At 44.5% G+C, this 27,657-nt stretch overlaps 1 protein-coding gene across 1 annotated transcript; it reads left to right on the top strand.

Moving 5' to 3' along the window:
• The first annotated feature begins 764 nt into the window (after nt 1-764).
• LOC138258698 (homeobox protein MSX-1-like) lies at nt 765-22,476 on the top strand. Its single transcript, XM_069205992.1, has 3 exons — nt 765-1,133; nt 14,215-14,378; nt 21,741-22,476. The coding sequence occupies exons 1-3, from the start codon at nt 794-796 to the stop codon at nt 21,870-21,872; spliced, it is 636 nt and encodes a 211-aa protein (XP_069062093.1). The 5' UTR covers nt 765-793; the 3' UTR covers nt 21,873-22,476.
• The last annotated feature ends 5,181 nt before the right edge of the window (nt 22,477-27,657 follow it).

Raw genomic sequence — 27,657 nt, 5'->3', positions numbered from 1 at the left:
CCGTTCACTCCCTTGACCTTTGAGCCATGGTCCACGCAAGCACTCAGTCTCTCATCTCACTGCGCCCACTGATTTATCTATTTTCAAATTCACCCTCTCAACTACAAACCTGCAAATAGACGAATAAGCACTTTTGAATAAAAAAATAGGCCTATTTGCTTTATCGTTGCTCGTTTTCTCTTTATTTTTGCTGCACTTCTATCTCTCTTGGTAGTACTCGGAGGCTATTTTAGGTCGATGAGTGAGAACATCGTTTTTGACCTGTAATCGTCTGCACGACTGAGCTGAAAGAATTCTAAAAGGATTTCAAGGAACCAAAAAAATGCGGGGCATGCATCATTTCCAAATAGATTTTTGTCTGTAGTGTTGCAAAGTTCGAGAGCAACGGAGTCCCTCAAAGTTCTTAACACGCCAATAGACTGCACCGTTCTTCAAAGTGGCGTATACTGAGCACAGCAAGTTGAACTAGGGAGGCAGCTTGCATGTTGACAACCAAAAGATTCAGAAGCGGCCCCACGGGTGGTACATAGAGCTTCACAAACACCAATTATCTTAACATAATGTTTCCAATCAAAACCCCATAATGTGGTTATTTCAACTTCACCTGCTGCCAGGTACCTGATGTCAGATGTTATCTCTGGAATCACCCGCCTGCCCCATGATTGGTCCAGGCTAAGGCCTCCTAAGCCGGCCTCTCGCCGGCTTTCTCTACTCTGCGCTCTTAAGCGAGCCCGAGAAGGCAGAGGCGATACTGTACTCTGCCAGCGCTGCCCACCAGGTTTTCCCTCGACCTATGGCTGCATTCCAGGTGCTCGGTCTGCCTCCGCCTTATCCCTTCAGTGCCCTCGACCTGTTGCCCTTTGTCCCAAGCGAAGCACTGCCTGCCTTTCTTGTCCAGGCTGAATATGGCTTCAAATTCGCTCCCTACTGGATCCCAGCCCGCAACACACCTACACGACTGGCGGACTTTTCCATCCGTTCTATCCTGGCTACCGAGAGTTCAGGCAACCTGGGCGCCCGGCAAGGCCGAGGCCTGGACGAGAAGCCCAGAGACCCCTGTGCCAGCACCGGGGCGGTCGGAGAGGAGCATTCCTGGATCCATTGTACCCGTTTCAGGCCTCCGAAAATACCAAGTAAGAAAACCTTGTGTAACATGTCCTTGTTCTGCAGCGCCTTCAGTTTTGCCTGTGTTGATTGATATTTCAGCACTGACAGGCTCTGCACATCTCTGACAATCCGACTCATACCGACTCTGCACTTCCCGTGATATTCCAGTATCGAGACCCACAGCAGCTCTTTTACTCCATCTCAGTCCTGCCCTCTACCTCTCGTAATAGGCCTGAACTGAGGCGCACGCATTACACCACAACCTGCCCTGTATGTCTCTTTCTACGGTGGGACTGACGCACACACATCTTTGCCAATCCACCTTGAACCAACTCTGCACCTCCTATGATATTCTGATACTGAGATCCGTGCACCACCCTTACAATCCACCTCAACCACTTTTTTCATTTGTTTATTGAATTTTTGTAGAATGAAAACAATGCCTGGAGCATGAGAGTGCTTTACGTAGCTCAGAGCAATGGTGATACAAATCAACAGGTGTAAGCAGGAGCAGTATGACACACAACAGACAAGCATCACAAGACCGGGGCTCAATCAGTGCACGGGTGCCATCGAGCCCCTGTGGCAGTTATAGTAGCTTCGTGGCAGATCGCCTCCTCCTGTGCTTATCTGGTAAAAAGATAGGGAACAAGGAATGACGAGGCTTCAGGGACACGGATTTCACGAGTATTGTGAAAATCTAGAGAAACGGGTCTGTGAGAAGAACAAGCAGTTTGGACCCAGCCATATGCAAATCAGTCTTGACCCTGCTCCCCATAAGAACAGTCCAGACCGAACTGCCAGGCCAGGTCATCCCTGCACCAGAAAAAAGCATCCTTGGACCGGTTTCTTGGTATAACCCTTCTTCATCCAGGCTAGCTTGAATCTGGTGGCATAGCGAGCACTAGCTGATGAGGGGTGATACCCTGAAACTGGTCCCAGGATGCTTCTTTCTGGTCCAAGGAGAGCATGGCAATTCGGTCTGGACTGTTCTCATGAGGAGCAGGGTCAAGAATAATTTGCATATGACTGGGTCCAAACTGGAATGGTGTGGCAAGCAAAAAAAAACAAGATCTGTGACTGGGGGTGAATGTTTGATTTGTTACACATTCCATCCATCATTTGTTCTTTTGGAAACAGCTCCAGAGATCAGGCAAGAAGCTGTATTTAGTGTGTTCTCGACAGGTGAAAGATGTGTTTTTGGTCCTCCAAGTAAAACAGAGTTTCTTTACTGCGATCAGAAAAGGGCAAGCACTTTTAAGTCATGCTCTGGTAGTAAAGATATGCTGTCTTTAATGACTCTAATCTGATGGTTGGTATTCTTAGCAATGCATTACTCCATAGTATGTATTCTTGGCTAGCATGCTCTGTACCTCTTCTGCTACTTCAGAATTGTTACCCATCCTTTGCAACACCAATACACTCTACTCCTACCCTGCACTTCCACTCCACTCAGCAGAGACCATACAAAGCTCCTATGAATCTAGCTCAGTCCTGACCGAAGGCACAGGTCCTTTACACAATCTCTGACAAAGTACCTCTGTTCCCACCTTCTACACCAGGGGTCTCCAAACGTTTCAGTACGATGACCACATCGTATATTTTACAAATTTTCACAAACCGAAAATAATAAGTTTTATAAATGAATGAATAAAATGTAAATGACTGAATAAGGTTTACTTGGATCTTTTTTACAGTCTGTATGAAACAGATTCACGTCAAACCATGTCTACAGATACGGCTAAAAACACACGTGTGGAATATCTGGAATGCAGAGATTAAACCAAAACAACCTTTAATATCTTCTTTTCAGCCATGGACCAGCAAAAATATCCCTGCTGCTGTGCTTTCACAGGCAAGCTGGTAGTGTGGGGAACAACACAGCGCAGGGAGGGGCGTATTTGAGGTGTGAGTAGAGCAGGACAAGAGGGAGGGAGCTGAGAGCTAGCAAACAAATGCACTCTCATGGAGTGTTGAAAGAAAGAAAAAAATAGTTCCTTAAATGTGAACAGCCGAGTATTACAAATCAGAGCAAATGTTGCTTTTGAATGACACTCGAGGTATTAGTTTGTATTGTATTGCAATATATATATATATATATATATGAACTGAAGCTCTTACCTTCATGGGTTGCATGCTATACCATGTAGGTTGTGTGGTTTGGAGTGGGTTGGTTTTGTTTGGATCCTATATGGGAAGTTCTCATGTTGTGCATGATGACCACCAAGGTGCATTTATTGTGTTATGAGACACAGTGCATAACAGTGTGATGAATGAAGATGTGTGGAAGCATGGTGTGCAGCTTTATGATTTTTAGTAAGCTATCAGCTTTAAGCAGCTATGCAGGTCACTTTATGGTATTACTAGAGCATACAGCCCACTTATCTTGCACTGGGTTGACCATTTTGAGATATTTTGTTGAAAGTTGATGGTCCTGAGCATACATGGGTTGGACTGAGACATGATGGAGAAATATATCCAGCCCACCTACGACAGACACAGGCCTCAGTTACCTTCAGGCAACACCTCAAGACTTGGCAGTTTGATCAGTAGCAGCCCCCCCATCACCGCCTTGAGACCCTCATGGGTGAGTAGTGTGCTTTACAAATGCTTTGATTGATTGATTGATTGATCCAAATCTATAGAAAGAATCAACATTGTATGTGTGTAAGAGAGTGCTCCATTAGGGAATCTCATTTCTGCCTTTGAAGTAGGCAAACTTCAAAGGAAAGTCTTTGTGGTGCACAAGACCCTGCCTCACCCTATCCTGGCCCCAGACAAACTCTAGGGGGTTGGAGACTGCTTTGTGTGAGGACAGGCACAGCCCTATTCATGTGCAGGTGTCAGCTCCTCCCTCCACTGTAGCCCAGGAAGACCCATCAGGATATACAGGACAGACCTCAGCTCCTTTTGTGTGGCTGTCTAAAGTGAATTCACAAACAGCCCAACTGTCATTCTGTCCCAGATGTGTATTTAGCAGCCAAGCAAAGGAACAGAATGGTTAGGCAAGAAAATGACCACTTTCTAAAAGTGCCATTTTCAAATGTACAATCTAAAAGCCAACTTTATCAAAGGATGTATTTTTAAATTGTGAGTTCTGAGACCCCAAACTCCACATCTCTATCTGCTCCCAATGGGAAATTGCACTTAAAATATATTTTAAGGCAATCCCCATGTTATTCTATGTGAGAGATAGGCCTTGCAGTGGTGAAAAACGAATTTAACAGTATTTAACTATCAAGACATGTAAAACATACCAGTACACGTCCTTCCTTTTAAATACACTGCACCCTATCCATGTGATTGCCTTGGCCCTACCTTAGGGGTGATGTACATGTAGTAAAAGGGAAGTTTTTGGCCTGGCACTTGCCAGGTGGAAATGGCAGTTTAAAACTGCACACACAGACACTGCAGTGACCAGTCTGAGACAGGTTTACAGGGTTACTCATGTGGGTGGCAAAATCAGTGCTGCAGGCCCATTAGTAGTATTTGATTTACAGGCCCTGGGCATCCATAGTTCTCTTCACTAGAGACTTACCAGTAAATCAGATATGCCAATCATGGATAGGCCAATCACCAATACAATTTAGACAGAAAGCACTTGCACTTTAGCACTGGTTAGCATTGGTAGAGTGCCCAGAGCCCTAAGTTCAGCACAGGATAAATAACAGGAGGTCAGAAGCAACAAGATGATGGAGATCATGCCAAGAGCTTCCAAGTCTAATATCCACCAACAGAGTACAAGAGGATGACATTTGGGTAAATCTGACATCAAGCATAATGATGGGGGGCTCGGTTTTGGAAAACGGTTAACAATCTGGCGCACCCATCACATGGGGGTAAATTATCGCACATAGCAGAAGAGCTAGGTGAAATTCTTGGGGGAACATTTCAACCAAGGCGGTACTGTGCCTAATACTGTCCGGGAAATCGGCATGAAGGTAACTAACATGCTCTGCAATGCATCTTCAACCGAAGGGAACACCCAACACACTTATATTGGCCAACAAACAGGTTTAGATACTCGCCCAGGTCCATACATGTGAATTTAATCAAATGGCAAATAGGTAAAGGCAGAAAGGATGGGGCACCTGGTCCAAACAGTATTCCTCCAGCGATCTTCCAGCAGAACCTGGATTTCTGGGCAGAGGCCTTGGAACCACTTATCTAAGAAACTAGACTCACAGGCACAATCCCAGACTCCTGGAGAGGATTGCTAATATCCCCAATACACAAAAGTGGGGACAGGTCGATGCCACACAGCTACCGCTTAGTTGCCCTAATCGACAGTGAGGCAAAATACCTTACTGGGACCCTACTCAAGGAAGTGCTGACCTGGGCAACAGAAGATGTAATAATAGCACTTAACCAAACTGGCTTTTCAAAAACCTCTGGGACTATCACCAACATCATGGCCATCGCACTACCTGAAGACAGGGCACAAGCATCAAAACAATCACTCCATCTTTGTTTTATTGACTTCAGGGCAGCCTTTGATCATGCGGACAACACCAGGCTGTGGGGCAAGCTGGGGGATCCCACAAACCATTCTGGACATGCTAATCACTGTCCACACTAACCTATGGGTGCAGGTAAATTTGGGTGAAGGGATGCAACTCTCAAGGTGAATACCAACAACCAAGGGGTTAAAACAGCGGTGTGTCCTGGTCCCCACACTTTTTAATCTATTTCTGACTGATCTGAAGCTGGCACTTGACAAATGCAACTCCCATGCCCCAAGGATGGGGGGCCTGCCCCTGCGAGTGTCCAGAATGCAGATGACATAGTCCTAGTTAGCCACAGCCCAGTGGGTCTGCAACACCTTCTGAGCACAGTACAGAAATACTCAGACGAAAATGGTCTAAGCATCAGCTTTGACAAGACACGCACCCTGTCTATAAACTACTTCCAGAAAAAGGTGCCAATTTTGTACTGCGAAAATATAGCTATAGTGCCAACAACAGAATATAAATATTTGGTGGTTTTAGTCAACAAGGAGGGTAGTTTCACACACAGAAGTAATAAAATGGAAAGGGTTGTCATTGGTTGTGTTGCTAAAGTCCCTTAAAGCAAAGCTGAACGGGCCAACGCTGGCTCCTCTTCTCCAGGTACTGCAAGCCAAGGTATTACCGACCCTAACATATGGCAGTGAACTCCAAAGGAGCAAGGATGCAAAGATCCTGGACAGCACATTAGTGAAAGCCTACAGATTCATCTTCAGCCTGTCAAAGTACACCTCTCCGGCACAGATCATCCTGGGGTTTGGTCTGTCGAACTAACCTTGACAAGGCAAGGTGCTTTTATCATCCTCTGGGATAAAATAAGAATGGCACCACCAGGCTCACTCAACCACTACTTATGGCAGGAGCAGCAGCAGCAGCAGAGGGAAATATCCCCAACTGGAACCTGCCTTAAAGACTTCCGGCTCAAGACCAGGCTAACTGAGTTTTGGGAAACCGACTAGCCACACCACGTTCAAATAAGTAGTATGGGAGTCTATCAAGCTCCAATCGCTAACGGAAGACAAGGCAACCCTCTGTGGTAAAGCTCATGCCTATATTGTCTTGCACCCCTACACCTCATCCGCACCCCAAAAATACCTAAGCTTAGGCTTCTCCAGAGTTTTTAAACAGAAATTCCTGAAGCATCGTCTGGGCTTGCAGCCCTGCTCCCAGCATCTTCCCCAATGGCAGAGAGTTAATACAGCCAAGGTCTGCAGATTATGCAACACAGACTTGGAAGATATTCCACATCTACTGTGCAGCTGTGGGTGACTGTTGGAGAAAAGAAGAGTACTGCTAAAAATCCCCTTCAACCAAAGGGGAATTCGTTCCCGGAGTAAGGCAGTGATGGCCTGCTTTGCCACTGGAAATCCTTAACGGACTTGCAGATTTGCAAAATGTCTTGCCCTGACCTCAAAGAAAATGCCAACGGCAGACACTGTGGCACCCTGACCTGGACTTTGTACACAGTGTAAATAAAACCTGTCTGTCTTTTTTGTTAATTTTCACTGTCACTGGTAAATTTGCAAGTCGCACTTTGGTCCAGACTCATCTGTCTCTCACTGTGCACAATGTGAATAGAACCTGCCCATATCTTCACTGTCACTGTTAATTTTGCATGTAGAACTGGTCTGGACTCTTCAGGTTTTCAGCCTTGCCTAGCGCAAACAAATCTGTCTGTTTTTTCACTGTCATTGCTAAACTTTGGGATGGGTCCCTAAATCTAACTATGCGCAAGACAGTACTACACGGCTGCTTTCATCTACCCTTGCTCTGGCACTTTGGCTCCTGGACCTTCGGCCCTTGTAGGCTCTTTATGAAACCTGTTTTTAGTCTTAACGTTGCTATTATATTTTATCAATTGTATTTTAGGGTTCTTGTGTTGTGGAATGGTTTTAAGTAACTATGCAATAAAATGTACCTACCTAAGTGCTGCCTCAGAAGGGTTAACGACAGGCAGGTGCACAGATCTCACACTTAATTGTGCCCATATTGTGGGCATGCCTGCTTAGAGCCAGCCCGAGTGCTGTCTGGTGTGAGAAGCATCAATATATACAAAGGAAAGGACCATGAGAACAACACTTGGAAAAGAACCAAACTGGTTCTGACATATTACTATGAATAGAAGCTGCACAACTTCTAAATATATTTTTGAACTAACTTCACAGCAGGTCACTTCTACATGATAATGGTCACACAACAGCAGAAAAAGTAAGAAATACACACAAACATCAGAAAATCAATGAGAAAATATTCATAACATTAATTGCAATTATTGGTCTGGCACAAAATAAAAGCACCTAATTAGATAGATGGAAGGCGCAAAAATCACAGCCGAGCATAGAGGAGACAAGAACATATTCATTGTGGTAAAGACCAAAACAGAAGCAGAAGCACAGCACCAAAAAAACAACACAAGATACCCTTTTGGCAGAGCGGTCAGTTACATAATGTTTACTATTTACAAGGCATCAACATGAGCCCTAGACAGCCCCTAATAAACCAGAGTACAAACTCTGAAATAAACCAGAGAACAGCGCAAGGTTAGAATCAAGTCAGGGACTGCTATTACATCCCACATTCTGTCAGACTTCCTTTAGCTCTACACTAACAACACCCATGAGTTCTATCCCACTCCAGCGAATCCAGTAGTAGTGCATTATAAACTTCTGTACAAGTAACTATTCCTAAGGGATCCTCATTCATCCTACAGCTCTACTCAAACGTAAAATGTCTGAATCTGTCTGTCAAAACCCCTTTTGGAGGGGAATGTAGCACGCAGGGGTACTGGGCCCAACCAAGGACTCTTGAAGTCCCAAGGCTCGGCGTACTATTGATCCTGAGCAGCTGGATCAATGACCCCTTCTGCAATTCACTCTCAGTGGTATCTGTGAATGAACAGTCAACGGCTCTCTGGGTGGGGAAGTGTAGGTATAAGCTAGTGAGAAAGACTCCTAACTCAAAGAGCACACAGCAATGTAAATAAATCAAGGTCCAGTCAAACACTTATTATCATGTTAAAAAAAGTGTTTTGTTTCTAACTCTACACATTCAATGAAGTATTATGACATTCATAAGCAATACCACAATCCCCGTGAGGTTGGGCTCCAGTGTTTCACTGGCAAATCCCTGTCCCATCCACTTCTCGTAATCTGGTCGGGGTTAATCCCTACTCACTGGTGGCCGCATTCCAGGGAATGCTGACTAGTAGACCTTACTCAAGAGTCCACTCTAATTCTTAGAAAGTGGTCAAAAATGTTTTTGGTGTCGTAGCACCTTTAGGAGCAGGTCCCCTGGGGCCCAGTAGGCCCATAACATGTCTTATCGGCTCCAGCCGCGAGGAATTGTTAAGTGTCTCAGTTGGTGCCCGACCTGGTGCCGGTCTGCACACAGGAGGGTTTGCAGCACCCAGCGGGTGCAGGCTCTCCGTCAGCTAATGCGGCCAACTCTAGCAGAGATCAGAATTGCTCTTGTGCTTCCTGCGGCACAATAAGTTCAGCGCTCCCCATCAAGGGAGGTGGAGGTTGTTTTCTGGCTCTCCAGACCTGGTCTGAGCAATGTAGACATGCACTCATGACGTCCCCCTCAGTCCATTGGACAGGTTGGGGGCAATTTTCAATACTTAGTTTGATCCACAGGGTTCCGTTCTTGGGCATCAGCCCGAAACTTCACAGCTCACTCGGTACCAGCAGCCCTCCCAGCAGTCTATACCACAGTGGCTCCTTCTGAGATACAGGATTGCTGCTAAGGCCCCACATAGTTCTTGGAGGATGTTGACCGCAATAACTTTCATATCAGCCGCTCCTGACAGACAGAGCCATTGCAAGTATGCAGTATGGGCTTCCCACCCACCACCTCACAGAGTTCAGGCTATTGTCACAGAGGTCCTCTGCTGGCTTGTGAGGGTCACCTAACTGAATCTGACCATGGGCAACAGCGCATTCTTTACAGCAGCTGTCGCTTCATACCTCGCACCGGGAGTTCCCTTGACAGGGCTCCCCACTGAACTTCACTGCCTCCAACACTCTCTTCTTTCTCACAGAGCCCATGGGTTTTTGGCAAGCAGGTAGGCACTGGTGCCAAAGGCTCCAAAACAATTGCTCTTGGTTTCCCTGTGTGAGGTCCCTTCCCTCAGCAGGGAGACTAGCAGGCTTTGGCCTCCAGTCCCTGTTACAGCCAGGAGTCTTGCAGAGCTTGCCTTCCACGCACAGTATGTGTGGCTGCTTGGCAGATGACACATTTTTGGGGTTTTTAACCTCCTCTTCTTATAGTCCATTTCCAGACACCAAAAGGGATTTAAGGTCTGTGTCTCTGAAGTTTTATGTTGGGGTTCTGCTTCTTTTTCGACTTTCACTTCCTCTTGAAAGGCTGTCTGTCAATGTAGGAGATATTCCAAAACTCCACAACACAAGCCATGGGAATGACTAGAGTTCACACAAGGATGTCAGCCACAGTGATATGTGCATCAAAATGTTAATCCCAGGCTCCCAGCCTTACTCTTTATGATTCTTTTATCAGCCCTATCTCCTTCCTGAAATGTGTCCATGCCCCTTCCTTGTAATCTCTCACCTGAATCAAAGAGTACCTCTTAAGTGTACAGGGGGAGTCTCCCTCTCCCTTCTCCAGTGTGTCTATCCCAGCTCACAGGAATGCAGCAAAAAACAAATCTGCCTGGAGGTGTTACTCAACTTCTCATCCCTTTACCATGAGGCCTGGGTTCCCAAATTGGAACTCAATGTCCTCTGTATAATGTGCCATTGCAGGCACATTTGTACTCATTGTACACACACAGCACACACACTGTCCTGTACTGTTACCTCCATGTATTGTGCCACTCCAGGTGCACATACATTCAGCACACACATTTTCACATTTTCTCCGTGTACACTGCTCAGTACTGTAGACTTTCTGTATTGTGCCATGGTGTGCTACATGCAAACACACACACACACACACTGCTATCATGCGTGATGCGTGCACTGCATAACACTACGCAAGCATACATACACCCCTCACATACTTTCAAGCACCACGCACTGCACATCACTACGTTTCATGTAATGTATTTCTCTGTGTTATACATATACTCAGTGCACACATTCACTATTCAAACACTGCACAGTACTGCTCTACCCCTGAACTGTACCCTTACCAGGCACACATACATCCAGTGCAGAGTCCTCACTGCTGCACTGCCTAGCACTTTACAACTAACCAATATAGGCCAAGGGTGAGTTAAGCACACAGCGGCGGAACTTAAAAAGTTGAGTCAGCCTGTAGGCCTCACTTCAGTGATACAGGTTAAAAAGGGTCTGTTCACTCCTCCTGAACACTATACACTGCGACCACCGCACTCGTGCAGCTTAACTGTTGGTCAGGGCACTAGTCTTCCACCCCTATAAAGTAGGGTTTTGGGAATCCCCTCCGAGTCCAACAAGACCACAGTCCATGAGAAAGGCCTACATTATGGTTCATACGCATGATCCGTGTTTGCCTATGACAGCAAAAAATAACATTAGGGATCCTGACAACAGTACAGCTGGGCACTCAGGGCAGGGGTACACATCCATAACCTTGCAGAGGACTTTTCCAACCAAACCCTAGCCCCATTCAATTTCACTTTTTTCCCAGCTCCTTGCACTGCTCGACTCTTGCAACATGTTTTGCTGCTTCCGTTCTCCAAGCATCTCCCACCTGTCTGAATATGTACAACAATGTTATGCTCCCTTCATGACATTTGACATCTCCAAGGTTCAGTCCATTTTGGAACACCCACTGAATGATTTTCAGCAAACCCTAGCCAACATCCTCTGAATTATTCTCTGTATCACCCAACAGTTCGATTTGCTTCAGCTTCCTTCACTCTGATTCTATTAAGTACCCAACTTCTGATCCTTTGCAATAGATCACACTGTCAGAAACTCTGTCAGCAAACATTCACTGTCTGATCTTTCTTCACTATTCCTGTTCGGCATCCCCAATCATCCCGCACTGATCACTCTCCACTTCAGTACCCATTTTCTTGCCCTTATTCCTACCATTCTGTGCACCCCCTCTTCACAATCTAAGCTGCCCGAGCCACAGTATTCAGTAATGAGACATAGATAAAGTGACTAAAACCACTGATTCAAGATATATCATGGTAGTACACTCAGACTCACATTGGGGCCTATTCACACATTGCATTTTGTAGAATGTTTAGTAGAGCTACAATAGTAGTACTAACATACTAGAACTAGCCAATCTATGTCCTGAAGTATACCCCTTTGCCTATCCTGTATTTTATGTGGGGAGATCTCCGCACAAGTAAATATACCCTATTGTCTTTCCCACACTTACTATGGAAAAGTCTACCTATGTGTTTGATCTCTGCAGATGGGGTGAGATCTCTGAACATGAAAGATAGGAGAGGTGTAGACCTCTGCACAAACTGTCGTTTCCCTGTTAATTATCCTGTCTCAGCAACAGTAAATAGAAGTTCTCAGAAACATACCTCCATGAGACACCAAGATAAGGTTGGACACAACACTGGGAAGAAGTATTTATTACCAGTCAAATGTTTTCTTTTTTTTATAAAGCCTCAAACAAAACATAAAGTCGGTACTCTATTACAGGCATGTTAGACATATGATCCACAGGACATAAAATGCCCCCTCGCCCATGACTCTTTATCCGGTCATCCAAGCACTAGTTTTTGTTATTATTGTAGCTATGAAATAAGGGAGCTATTCCAAGTGCTTGCACGCCTGGGGGTGGTGAAAGCTATTCACGTCCATGTTTAAATCTGAATACTGCTAACCTGCTGCAATAGAAACATTTTATTACTCCTTAAACATTCCCCATACACAGATAGCCAAAGCAAAGGACTATTGTACTATGTCATTTTGAGGGGCACGCATCACAAAAATATCAGTACTGAAACATTAACAGAAATACTCATTGCTCTTACAACTCACCTCTGTCCCTAACAAAGCCATTCTAAAGTTATTGCAACAAGGCATGCACTGTTTTTATTCAAACGTAACAAAGTTAAAGACCTGTTGATTGGGTATTCACACCCATAATTCTGGTTTGATAGATCCTACTTACATTAAATCCCTACTCAGATCTCCTTTTGTGCACAACTTATTAGGACGTTCTGCACGTTTAATCTTTTTTCAGTTCTAATGTAGTGCACACTAATACTGTCCAATACAATTGAGCCATAAAAATGTAAAATAAAAATACATCTGAAAAGACACAAGGGGCTAAAGGTATCCGTAATGTGAATTAATACACTGCAAAATATGAGCACATTACCTTCAGGCTATGTGTCTGTTTTTATAAGTAGCTATAATGATGAATAGTATTTTGTATTTATTGAAGAATGTAGTTCATCCAGCACATGTGTTATATGATTCAACACTTACAAGTTATATATTGAAATAAGATCTAAGGTCGTTTCACACATTATAGGGGTACTTAGCGTTAGATTATTGATCTAGAATGATTTTCAGTATGGAGACTAGATACGGGGAATAAAATCATAGATTCAAGATGTACCATGATAATACATTTAGGCACACCTAATGTAAAGTGTATACATAATTACATCAACCAGACTGAGGGGATCTTCACCATAAACCTCTACATAAACCCTGATAAAGATGACAGCTATAGCGTAACTGTCTCTTAAAAATATAAAAACAATGTTGTTAGACTATCTCCCTGTTAATCATTCCACCAAAGCAGTCTTAAATAGAAATCCTCAAAAATACTCTCCATGGGACACCAAGATCACTAGATAAAGTTAGAAAGACCCTCAGAAATAAGTATTTATTGACATTCAAATAGATTTTATACAAGCCCCTTAAACCAAACAGAAAATCAGAACTCTGATACAGGCATGTTTGACACCAGTTACTCAAAAGAGAGAGTCTAACTCAGTGGAAGAAAGCGAACCCTAGATAGCTACTCGGTCTGCCCACCTCACTAAGACCTCATCTCAATGAAAGTACTTTTTTCACTGGGAACACGTTTACCGGCTCTTAATCTGACCCCAAGACACTCAAACTATCTTTCCGCCTAGTGAGTGGTAATTCCAATGGCTCTAGCATCAACGCATCACTGAAAAAAGTGATGTGTTTCCATGAGGGAGGCAGTGGCGTGAATGAAGCAAAAAAGCAAAACGTGGCCAGGATGCTGGGTCTGACTGGGATACAAAAAAGGACCAGGCACCAAAATAAAAGTGGCACCCACTTGTGAATTAAAAAGGTAACAATGAGACGCAACAGTAAAAATCGCCCATCATATCACAAAACAGGCCCACAAACAGCCAAAAAGTCCCACACACTGTCCTGTCAGATCAGTCCATCGGGCACTACCTGATTGCCAAATAGGTCAGGAACCTGCCAGGATGCCCTATGATTCCCGCCATTTAAACTTTCTCTGCAAGCACCGATAACTCAATAGGGGACCACCTCACAGATACAGATTGCTTGGTAAGAATGCCCAAACGCCACCCCCGCCCCCAATTAGGCTGCGGGGGGTCTGGCCCATGGTACATCTTGGGTGGGTGGGGGAAGTTAAATAAGAAGCTCACGTTTTTCCTTTACGTTTCTTCCAGAGATGAAGCGAGAGGGAAGACCTCGCAGAACTTCCAGAAGCCCGAGGGTTCCCTTCTCATCCTTTCAACTCAGCGTCCTGGAGGGGAGCTTCCAACAAACGCGATACCTGAGCACCAGCCAGGTGCGGGAGATTTCCACAGAGTTGGAACTGACAGAAAATAGAGTAAGCAAGGAAGTATTCACGAACACTTTGACATCTTAGTCAGCCACTCTCTCAGGCGCTGGGGGCCCTCTTAGTTGCAATGGGTTGCACTTAGTTGCACTCTTACATTCAGTGACCCTTGAGCCAAGGGAGTAGCCAGAAAATTAACATAACATACCCCCGCTTTAAACCGTATTCCAAATGAGCGAGTGAGGTGATCAGGGCAGGCACTCCTTGGGTGGCTTCACTGGAGAAATTCAGAAAACATTGTAGCCAAGTGGGGCCCTTTGTACCTCAACCGTTGATGGACATTGTCATGTATTAGTTTATCCATCCCTACATCCTTCCGTACTCCATCCATCCCTTCTCTCCATCCCTCCATTCTTTTGTTCCTTTTATGTTCCCTTGTTTTGAGTGTTCACTCATCACACAACTCCATCATACTATTCTGTTCCAGAGGTGTTTATGACTTGTGTGAAGACCACTGTCTCCAATCTAATATAAAGAAATCATAAACAAACTGCTAAAGTGAGAGAGGTTAATGACACCCTTGCCTAGAGCAACACTGTTACAAACACTGCTGCTATTGCATCACAATTCAATTTGATTTATGTAGCAAAAGGGAGTAAAAGGTAAAAGACTGCAGGAGTTGGGGTGCAGAGCTCCCTTACAAGCTTGTGCCCAGCAACCACTGCAACTGGTGCACTAGTGATAACTATGCCTCTCCAACGTAGATGAATTCATATAGTTCTACATACCCCTGCCACCAGTTGACTAATCAAGCACTCTGAGCATGACTTCACATGGTTTATAGTTGGCAAAATAAACCATATTGGGACAAATACAGAATACAAACTGCTACATCTTGAACAACTATGGATTTACCACCCTAATACATCCGCACATGTTCTCAATGATGAGGTCTGTTGGAACCATCTATCAGATAAGAGGGGACTGGCCAGAGTAACTGATAAACACATTCTACTCTAAGCCACTCTGCAACAATGCACTCTATGCCAATACACTCTGCGCCAATGCACTTTACTCTGTAACCCTCAACTCTATGTCCCTGCACTCCATGCCAATCCACTGTACACCACACTAATCTACTTTGCACCACTGCACTCTATGCCACGGCACTGTACACCACTTTACTCTACGCCATTACACTTTATGCCACTCTACACAACTGCACTCTACCGTGCACCACTACCACTCTACACCACTACACTCTACTCTGAAACAACTTACTCCGCCCCACTGCACTCTACACCACTCTTCTCCACTCTGCGCCACTCCATTCAATGCCACTGCACTCTATGCCACTCTATTCTTAACTACTGCTCTCTTCACCAGTGCACTCTACACAATTGCACTCTTCCACTGCACTCCTCGCCACTCTACTCTGAGCCACTCTACTCTGCGCCACTGCACTCTACTGTGAACAACTCTATTCTATGCCACTGCATTCTGCGACGCTGCATTGTATGCCGCTGAATTCAGTGCCACTGCACTCAATGCCACTGCATTCTACGCCACTGTACTATGCAGTATTCTACACCAATGCACTCTACACTAGTCCACTATACTCTGTGCCACTCCAGGGTATGCCACTCTACGCAACTCCACACTATGCCACTCGAATACACAATACTCTCTGCCACTGCACTCGACAACACTCTGCTCCATTCTTCGTCATTCCACTCTGCGACACTTCATGGCACTCTCCTCTCCTCTTTGCCACTAACTTTTAGCTATGCTGAACAGCAGCCACGCTGGTGAACAACATTCCTAAAACACATTGCAAAGCCTATAGCTCTTGCATAGGTGAGACCTATTGGCTTTGCCAATGCTTATTGATAAAAACTTCAGTCTAGTGATGCTACAACAGTCAGTGAAGCAGTCAGTGAAAGGAATAGTATAGGGGCTACTACAAATATGCAATGACAACCAATTAGATTTTATGACCAATGGAGTGTGACTACAGGGAGTTGCCCTCTAGCCATCACTAAGACTCTTTGCTAACCCATAACAGGAGTAAGTCAGATGATAGAAGACATTAATGAATTCAACACATGCATGAACACTTCTTTTGAATACATAAAGATTCGTGGTGTGGTATGCTCACAAGCACAGCACAAACAACACCTTTTTGAATGTGTTATGTTTTGTTATGTGGATTTGTAGAGTGCGGGGATCATGCCTGTTTCGCCTGGAAGAGCCATATCTTGAGGTTCCTTCGGAAGTCCATGAGGGAGGGGAAGGTTCTGTGGTATTATGTGAGGTCATTTCAGGTATTTGCAGCAAGGCATGAGAAGGAGCATACTCTGCTTCTGTCCTTCTTGATGTGAGGGAGGTGTGCTCTTACCTGGGAAGCAGATCCAAGGTGGCAGTTTTTTTGGTTGAAGTTGAAGCGGTGGCTGAGGTAACCTGGCCCAGTGTTGCAGAGAGCTTTGTAGGCATGGAGGAGTAGCTCGACCTTACAACTTTACTGTACTGGGAGGCAGTGGAGATTGTTCAAGTGTGGAGAGATGTGGTTATTTCGCCGGATGTTCAGGATTAGTCTGAATGTGGCGTTCTGGTTTGGCTGGAGTCAGCGTAGAGCATGGGCTGGGATTCTGAAATAGAGGGCATTTCTGTAGCCAAGTCTACTTGTGATAAGAGCCTGGATGATTGTATGTCTGGTGTTAAGTGGGGTCTACTTGAAAATCTTGTGTAACACTTGTAGGATGTGGAAGCATGATGAGGCGACGGCGTTGATCTGTCTGCTCATGGTGTCAGGGATGATTCCAAGGTTTTGGTATGGTTCGTAGGGGTTGGGGGCCAAGTTCAGACAGCCACAAAACAAAAAACACTGTTATAGTGAGACCCTGAGAGCCCGGCATCGCCATGCTGTTGGTGGAGCCGCCACTCTAGCCTGCTCCTAGAGAAAGCCCACTGCCACCTCCCCCCTTCTTCATCTCAGTGATATTCGGAGGACACAGGACAGTCTGGATCTGGCCTTGACACCACTCAACAAAATCTACTGGACTGTTTGTGCCACCTCAAGAGATCTCTTGAGGGCTGGCAGGTCCCCATAGGCCTCTAGGCAGGAAACTTCAGACACCCATCCCCCTCACCATTATAAACAAGGCATAACTTTGAGGTTCACCTTGGTCTTTAAAGAATTAGCTGCTCTCATGGAGATGCACCGGGGAGAGCCCGTAGGAACAACCTTCGCTTTGTGGGGCTCCTCGAGAGCTGGAAGGGGTCCTCTTCTGAAGCAATGACTGCGCTCCATCCTGCTGACAGAGGCCCTTTCCCCTTTTTCCTGCATCCTCATAAAAAGAGCCCACAGGGTTCTGGCTCTGAAACTGCCTCCACGGCCCCACCCAAAGGCCCATGACAGCCCGCATATTAAATTACTATACTACGCCTGCTCGCTGAAGGCCACAATTTTCAAGTCCAACAAAATAATAATTTTCCCTTACTACACCAAATGACTTCAAGAATAACAAAAGTCCTTCATTACCGCAAAAACTGGCAATGGGGCTTGAACATCCAATATATGTTACTATATCTTGCAAAACTTAAAGTTATCCATCAGGCCAAAACCCACTTCTGTGATACCCAAGAAGAAGTGTTACAGTGGACAGATGAAAGGATTCTCCCACCAACTTCCACACCACCCCCATAAACGCAGGTCCCTCCACCCAAGTGGCCAGTACGTACCTCTCCAGGGCGGTCCTGAAGCCAAGAGGGCAACAGGAACTGCTCACATTCATCCTGACATATCAGGCCAGAGACGGCTGGATACTCACAAGATGCTGACGGCGGTGCGACTGCGGTCCTGGGTAGGGTGCGAGTCTGCCCCTAAGAAGACAACATCTGGGAACTGATTGCTGCCTTTGAACACCCGAATGTCACCCTGACAATTTCGAAGCGTAACAGTTACTAGGCATGGAAAGGCACCAATCTAAACTAAATATAGGATAGGATGGCGCTGAGACAATGACTTTCTGGAGCATCCCTCGCCGGTACTTTCGAATTTGTGAACCAGCGCCACCTTGATACGCCTTGGCACCATAAATTAATTTCTGTACAGCAACCTTTTGGCCAATAATGTCTGCATACGGGATCCTTAACCCGTTTCTGGCCCACAGGGAAAAAGACCCACCGACCCATTTCATTCATCTCCATTCTTCATATTGTTCAAAGTGAGTCTTTCAAAATGACCGAACTTAAGGTAGACCCTGCAACATGGGAGGGAGGGTACTCTGCAAACTGCCCCCCCCCCAAATGTCTTTAATATCAGAGGCTGGTGAGTATTCACATCAGAATTAATGTCAATAAAAGCATTGTTGTGCTTTTGCTCATGACCCCAGCTGTATCCTGATTGGACTATTAATCATGCCCCACACCCGGTGGTTCTTTGACTTGTATTTCTTCCCCAACAGCTTTTGTTTAGGTTGTTGTGTCAACACTAGTGTTAGTGTACCTGTGTTTACTTCCTCGTGTTAGAGATAGTATGCTTGAAGGTATTGCCCCACAATGAATCTCTAACAGCAGTTACAGCTTCAAAGCAGAGCAATTATCTCAGTGTTCACTGATTCCAAGCCAGTTGTTATACCAGTTCTCAATGTAAACCAGCGGGGTTAATATGCCCAGGATCTATGTCCATGGCAGTATTTAATATGACATCGTTCAGTGCCTCAAAGCAAATTTCATTTGTGTGAATTCTTTGTTATTTTTTCACATATTATTAGACAAGGAGTATTGTCTTACAACATTGTCATCATGCATGAATCCAGTACCCCAACACACAGTGACACTAGGCTGAATTGTCCCTCAATAAATTGCTTGCTTGCCCCAGGGGCTTTCACATTCGCCAGTTGGGAGCATTTCCAGTTCCACACGCCCCCCCTTCTTCCAGCATGCTCAGCTATTTTAACAGGTCATAGACACAACGGCAGCTGGTCATGAAGCAGCCTCTACTCCATTGTTCTGACACATCTGGTGGCAGCATGGTTAAAGAGGAGAAGGAGTTCTCTTATCAAAGGCTAGTCAATATTTTCCTGACATGCCTGTTTTGTTTGAGGGAGCAGCAGCAGGCGAAGGCAGAGTTTCATCCTCTCCTGGGCACGCCAGCTTGGCTGAGCTCAACCATGTTTCTGGTGTTGGCAGCGTTTACTATCTTAGCTTCCTTATTTTTTCCTGACAAAATCCACATCAACTATCAGGCTGCCTGGGTTTTCGGAGGGGCCTAGAGGTTGGAGTTCGTTGCCAAAGGATGCAGTTTCTAACCTGCCCTTTCATGAATAGTCAATTTGTGTGGGCTCATTATCAGTAGGCTCAAAACGTAAAACCCCACTTTCTTTCCACGCTACCTCTGAGGGAAAGTTCTAAGATACAGCGAGTACAGACAGGTTTGGAAGAAGACTCAACATCTTTCTCTCGTGGGTTCAGTCGAGATATTTTCACACCACTCTTCTGGTCACAAGCAGACAAGGAGAACTGATTAAAGATCCAGGGTTTCCATTGGATCTGGAGAGTTCAGCAGTGTGTCAGTCTAGTCAAAAGAGACAGCTATGTTTTGTCCAGATAAGAAATCCTATAACATATAGTACCTTTTTCCAAATAGGACCTGAAATCCACCACCCTGTCAGTGGGTGCCGTACCAGAATATTATCTAACATAATTATTGTGTCCTAAATATTGTGTACAAAAATATTCCCTAATTAGAGTTATTAATAGAATATCTGCACATAAGGTGATTACATGTTTACTCCAAAAGAAATTTAGGATGCAATCTGTGTTTCGGATGACAGTGGCGGTTGGTGAGATATTTCAATGCAGGGGCGCAAAACAATTGTTTATATTTAAAAAAAGGTTCACTTACCTTACACTGCTGGCAACATCCCCCCGATGTTCTGCAGACTCCAGTCCAAGTGTGAGGTCCCACAGCCAACTCCTTTTTCCAATCAAGACACTGCTCTCATGCTTTTAAGCAGTATGAGTGAAGCATCTGGATTGGCTGGAGTAGCCTGCCTCAGCTCTCCGTAAAAGACTGAAGACCTGAGCCTGCTTTTCACAGCTGGGTTGGAGTAGTTTGAATCATTGCTTGTCGGTTTGGCCGTAGCAAGGTAGCTGGCCAGACCAACATGTGCACCTCAAACTGAAGTGGCCACTCCTCACTGCTACCAATCAGCAGCAGTGACACACTGGCCCTGCCCTCACACGCCATTTGCTGGCAGAGAGGAAAATTTAAGATGCCAATAAAATAATTTTATTGCCATTTTATTTTTCACATTTTCAGTGCAGCAGTGTGTGTGTGTGTGAAGGGGTGATGCTCCTCCGCTCCTATGGAGGATGTAAGATGATACTTCTGTATACAGTATTCTGACTTATACCCATTCACTCAGGAAAAATACATTTCTGAAATGAAGGCATGATGAGGAATCCAGGCAGGGTTTACGAATATTGGTCTCACAATATTTATCTACCCATGATGCTACTTGAGTGTCAACAACCTCAACACTATTGTAATTTCAGTAGCAATAAAGTCCCTGAAAGCAGCAAAAAACAACTGACAAGGAAGAATGTCAAGGGGGTTCTAAGTCCCCAAGGGACTCTTCTTAAAAATGATGTCATGCAAGTGTAGATTTCACAACCGTACAGAGCGTAAACAATCCCATATCACATTTCGTTTATCTTTTACGAAGCAATATGACACCTTGGGCCATGAAGTGACCATCTGTACATTTATGGGAAGTGTTCAAACTGGACCAGTTTTGTTTGCCTATTTCAACTATGAATGAAAAATGTCAGAGTTAATTAGGTTCTCTTGATGGTCAAACCCCAAACATGTGATGCAGGCTTTTGCAGTACGTAAAATAACTAGAGTATAAAAGTAAGCTGCCACTAGAAGCAGAAGCAGGTATACACAACTGCTTTTAACCAGATGGCAGCCACCAAAGGTACCTCCCAGCAGTAACAGAAGTAGCTGCACCAAATCTTTGTTTCATCCAGGACATTTTTACCCCTCCTTGTACAGTAAACTGCCTGTACATGCTAAGCAGCAAAAGTGCAGATTTCTACTGTTTGTTCTTTAGTGTATAGGTCAAATGATTGATACTCAAGTATGACTTGCATATCAGTATTACCGGCCCACAGGCACCAATCCACGACCGCTGTTAGCTCATTCCCTTAACAAGCTTCAAGATTTAAAAGGAACTTTGTCATAAGAAAAACAAAAAAAGTATGAAAATGTGCCATCACTGAGTTAAGGTTATTCAATGGAGAAACGTACTGCGCTCCCTAGATAAATGTCAAATTATCTCATAATTAAGTAAATCCCACAGAATATTACCCCTATTTTATTTATTTCAAACATATGCATTTCAGGTCAAAATCTGGTTCCAGAATCGGCGAGCACGGGAACGACGGGACTACCTGAGAGGTCAACACGTCATGCGCCCTTTTCATGAGAGGCGAGTTACTTCCGTTGATCGTCTTGCAAAAGAGAACCGGGCTTAACACTGGATATAAGGACCTTCTCAAGACCACAGCAGTTAAAAAGCATTCACGCTCTAAGTTCAACGAACATCAGCAACATCACTTCACTAAACGCATGCCTATTGGTCTTAATTTCTCACTGGTGTTATTATGTTACTGTCGATCATGCATCACTATCACGCATCACTGCAAATCACCTCTGGGGCTCGCCACACTACATTAATTATAACTCACACCTTCTCCATGTACTGTTATAATATTACATATTACACCACTTAAAGTATGTTAAATGATGGCATTCCCAACAAGACTCATCACATGTCTAATGAAATTATTTATGAGAACGCTCTGTATAGTAAACTGGCAAGTTATATTTAATGTTGTGTGGTGAGCGAGTTGACAACTCTGTGTACAGAGATGTGTGACACAGTAATTTAAAGGTGGCGCATAAATTCTAAATTTAAATTATAGGTCTAACTTTAGGATTTCTAATGTTTGTGCAGCTTAAGTTGGCTTTGGGTAGAAAGTGAATTATAAATGTAGGTTATAGCTATAACCTTACGATTTCTAATGCTTATGTAGTTTAAGTTGGGTTTGTATAGAAAGAATAAATAAAGTTTTCCTACTATAACCTATCCTTACCTTTTGTTTTTTCAATTGAATATCAATATTTTTTATTTTTTAATAAAAATATGTTTTAAATAGTAGAGTGTACTGTCATCAAGTAGGGTGTTAAGTGGAGTGCTGTACAGTACAGTGGAGGAGAATTTTGTAGAGTGTAGTGTCATCGATTGGAGTAGAGTGGAGTAGCGTGTTGTACAGTGGAGTGGCATGTTGTACAGTAGAGTCAAATGTCGTACAGTCAAGTATTGTACAGTGAGTGTAAATGAGTACCGTGTGCATAGAGTGGAGTGGGATTTTGTACAGTGGAGTGGCATAGAGTGGAGTAAAGTGAAGTGGCGTAGAATGGAATAACATATAGTCGAGTGGCATAGAGTGGAATGACATAGAGTGGAGTGGTGAAGAGTGGACTAGCATACAGTGGAATAACAGAGTGTAGTGGCATAGATTGGAGTTGCATAGAATCCAAATAGCGTAAAGTGGAGTGGTGCAGAGTGGCATACAGTTGAGTGAAGTGACATAGAGTGGAAGGGCATAGAGTGGCGAGCAGTTAAGGGGTGTAGAGTAGAATAGTGTGGAGTGGCAACGAGTGGAATGGCGTACAGTGGAGTGATGTAAAATGGAGAGGTGTGGAGTAGAATAGTGTGGCATGGAGGGACTTCAAGAGAAGTGTCAGTGAGTGGAGTGGTGTAGGGTGGAGTGGTGTAGAGCTGAGAGGCGCAGAGTGAAATGGTATAGAGTGGGCTGGCGTACAGTGAAGTAGCGTATACTGGAGTGGCGTTTAGCGGAGTGGTGCAAAGTGGAATACCGTAGAACAGAGTGGTGTACAGTGGAATGGCATACAATAGAGAGGAGTGGCATAGAGTAGGGTACAGTGGAGTGGTGTGGGGTCAATTAGCGTAGAATGGAGAGGTGTAGAGTGGTGTTCAGTCAAGTGGTGTAGAGTTGAATAGTGTAGAGTAGAGTGAAATAACATACAGTGGAGGAGCATAGAGTGTCCTAAAGATAAGTGGCATACAGTGGACTGGCGTACAATGGTGTGGCATAGAGCGGAGTGGTGTACAGTTAAGTGGGGTAGAGTGGAATAGCGTAGAGTGGAGTGGTGTAGAGTTGAATAGTGTAAAATGGAGTGTTGTACAGAGGAGTGGCATAGAGTTGGCATAGAGTGCTAATGTAGAATGGAGTGGTGTTGACTGGTGCAGCGTATGGTAGAACTGCGTACAATGGAGTGGCATACAGTGAACTACCCTAGAGTGGAGTGGTGTAGATTTGGAGTGTCCTACAGTGAAATACCATAGAGTGGAATGATGTAGACTGGAGTATTGTGCAGTGAAGTGGTGTACAGTTGTATAACATTGGTAGAGTGGCGTAGACTGGAGTGGTGTACAGTGGGATGGCGTGTCATACAGTACAGTTGAGTGGAGTGGCATGTTGTAGTATAATGGAGTGCTATACAGGAGAATAACATAGACTGAAGTGGCGTAGAGTGGAGTGACCTCAGGAGACGGGAGACGGTGGAACCGCAGGGGCCTTGAGGCTCCCCTGCGGTTCTTTCACTTTCTCTTTCTCTCTCTTCCACCCCATAATGAGATGACAGAGAGAGATTGTTATTGCAATGGTTTCTCCATGCAATGACTTAAAAGCATCACACTAGCAAGATGTGTGCTACGAATGTTATAGTTACTTATTGATGCACAGCAGAACAGAGTCACCTCAGGCCTGCAGGTAAAACTCTTGGACTGTCCGTCAGTAGGTTGAAGGTTCAAATCCTGGTATCTCATGGAAGTGTGTCTGTTCTTTACTAATGTTTTGAATGTTAAACATTCCTTGTGATGGAACATTTACGTATTTTTCCTCTCACCATATTTGGATTGAATGTCATAGAGATGTCTGGACACTACACAGTAAGGAGACACCTGCAGCCTAGTGGTTAAGTTCTCAGTCTGGGAGTGTCAGTTGTCATTTCTCAGCTTTAAATTATTTTCAACTTCAAATAATTAAGGTACATACAGAAAGGTGATCTCACGATTTGTACTTCTTAAATACATTTTGTTTTTATTTGTCAGAGCATTTCTCATTCTAAGTGCCACAGGGTTGGATGATTATAGGGGGTTTACTGTGGCCAGGCCGTATGACCAGTCTCCACCATGCGCGGCCGAAGGCTGTGCATGATGCAGGATTTGGTGGTTATATGGGGTTGGCTGCCTGCGGCCAACCTACGTCACTTATGACCTTGCGCAGTAGTGGTTGGATTACCGTATAGTAATTAAATACACTTAACTTTTTAAACAAACATAGAAATTCAATGAAAAAACAAAGGTTACAGGCACGTTATAGTTAGGCTCACATTTTAAACATACAAAACTATTGAAATTCACCTGTTAAGAGTTATTTCAAGTAACTATAACTCATGCCCTAAGGTAACTATAACTTGCACCCTAGCCTTACACTGCTAATTACCCCAGATGTTACAGCACTCATGACATCTTTTATAACATCATTGATGAGTGCTACTAAGTATTGTCTGAGACTCTGAGTTCTGGCATATATCTGTTTTTTGTAAGTAAAAAAATGTCATCTTGAATGAAAGCAGATTAGCAAACTTCAAGGAAATGAGTTCCAATAGTGTAGCAAGGATAATATCCGCTCTAGTGAAAGCAAAGAAAAAGCCCCTTTTGATTGCTCTTGGGGGAGTAAAACAGAGCATTTTTCAGGGTTCAGTTGTACCACTGCACTGTTGCGCCAATGGAAGCTTTGTCCTTGATGGGTTCTGATTATTCAAATCCATTCAAATTACAATAGTTACTACAGGAAGTGTGGTGTTTATGTCAACTGGCTAGATGTAGTGATAGTCTGTTCACAGAGTACTGGCCAACTTCTACTCAAAGCAACAATCTCACACACTTCTGTCATCTGAAGGCTTCTAAGAGAATTGTAGTATGTTTACTGATAGGAGATTTTTTGCTATCAAATTGAGAAAAATGTCTTTTGATAACTACAGTTTAAGTCCATGTTTATTCCACCAAATGACCGAGATTCTGAGGCAGACACGTAGTAACATGGTGCACAGTGAAAATGAGGGGGATGTAAATTAAGAACTTTTGTGTGACCTGCCTTCAGAATACACACAGCTCTCTGCAGCAGATGCTTCACTTTGTCAAGTAATCCTAACAAAATTCATAATTTTTGCACAAGTGTACAGTTGACTTTAAGGAGGAAGTCATGCTTGTTCCACCCTCTTATTGAACACCATCATACCAGACATTGCAGAAAGCTCCACTCAAATATCTATCCCCTAATAACACCATCCAATGCTGTTGATATGAAAAGGCCCACATTATGATCCAATGAGACGGTTGCCCTTGGTCATATACTAGAGGGCCTCCGACACACACATCCCCTTGTCACTCAAAGCACAGCCATGAGTGGGTCCATCCTGAATCCAGAGAAACAATGAGGTTAGAATATTAGCTCCTACTAACAGCATCATTCAGTATTGCAGCTAGTAACTAAGGTAGGAATGTCAGCAGGAATTGGGATGCTGACAGAGGGCCTGAATGGGATACTCTGTCACAAACATGACAGATATCCCGCCCGCTTTTTTACATGGGACATAATGGAACTTGTAATACGGATGGGAAATCTGTCACGTTTGTGATGGAGTATCCTATCCGCCAAGGTGGTAGGTCCAGAATCTCGAAAGTGCAAAGATCGGCAGAGATTAAGGTCTTGTCTCAGACAGAGGAGAGTTGTTCCATAATGTCTTGAAGCAACCCATCTCGTTAGAAGTTGTATGGTGCACAACTTGCAGTACTTTCGCCACTTAATTCTTGTGGCTGCCTCGGAAGTGCATTTCCACAAGGGTTTGTGGCACTGTCACCAGTCGTGGCTTGCAGTGTTAAAGGGGGTGGGGCAGCACGCGGGGGGAAGCAGGGGTTGGAGGGGGGAGAAAATATTAATTCAATTAAATGAAAAAAATAAACTTACCTGAAAGCCGTGTCCCGTCCCGTGCCGGCTGCAGGCAGGCACAGGCTCCCAGCCTGCCCTCGGGCCAATCCGGATCCTGCTCAGAGAAGCGTCAGGATTGGCTGGGAGCACCCAGCCTGGGCACTCCCACGCAGACTGGGAGCCTGTGCAGACTCTCTCCAGCCCAGCAACTGTGTTGCTGGGCTGGAGAGAGCCCTGTGCGCATGTGCGCATGTGTGTTTGGCCGGGGCACTGAGTGCTGAGCACTCCCCCTTACACACATCACCCCCGTGGCCCCACCCCTTTACAAGGAAACGATAATAAACAGTGTTTATTATCGTTTCCTTATAAAGGTTTTGTAGCTGTCGCTGCTGGTGGGGTGGCAATGCTCTTCCACCCTCATAGAGGAGCCACCCCTGATTGTTACATACCAGTGTCACAATATGATAACATATTTATTGTTTATTTCGTCCCTTGTTAGAATTGTTCAGAAGCAGGCGGAGAATAAAAAGAGGGAGGATGAAGAGGTAATTGGACGGGCCAGCACATGTTCCCCCGTCTAAATTAATGAATACTGATGACAGAAAGGTGTACTGTTCCAGTGATCCTACTAGACTATATTATGTTATTGTGAGTGGACCACATAGGTCACTTGGGGTATTCTTTACATGATGCACAGATCCTCACCAACCAAAGTGGCATCATTGGGTCGTGCATGCACCGGCATAATGTAACAGCGCCATTTCCAGGAACATCATAGACGCGATGCAAGGATTCAGCAGATTCACGAGCCTAATGGCTCTGACAGTCCCTTTTAAAAACTGACCCCCGCTACACATCATCTCTATTAGCGGAGACCATGGAAGCGGTTTGGCTTCTCCTATACACAATTAAGTGCTTGTAAGGGCCTGGGAGGCTATGGGGTTTATATATCGAACCATCCCCTTTGCAATTTCAAGTCTTACCCTAATTTCATTTTTTAAACTGACTGCATTCAGGCAAGCTTTTCCGCGGTTCTCTACGCGGGCCTGACCAACTGGGGTAAGACAGAATTCAAATAAAATTTCACATACGGACTCATCACCATATAACAAGTACGCAGTGATCACGTGTGCTGAATGCTATTGTGTTGGATGCAACAACGGGTGACATCACACTGAGAGGCGCCCACTTTTATCTTTGTGTAAAATATGCATATTTATACTTTGTATGCCAGTGT

The sequence above is a fragment of the Pleurodeles waltl genome, chromosome 9, assembly GCF_031143425.1.
Source record: "Pleurodeles waltl isolate 20211129_DDA chromosome 9, aPleWal1.hap1.20221129, whole genome shotgun sequence".
Classification (NCBI taxonomy): domain Eukaryota; kingdom Metazoa; phylum Chordata; class Amphibia; order Caudata; family Salamandridae; genus Pleurodeles; species Pleurodeles waltl.
The sequence above is the reverse complement of the archived record's forward strand: the minus strand, read 5'-3'. Positions and strand labels throughout refer to the sequence as shown.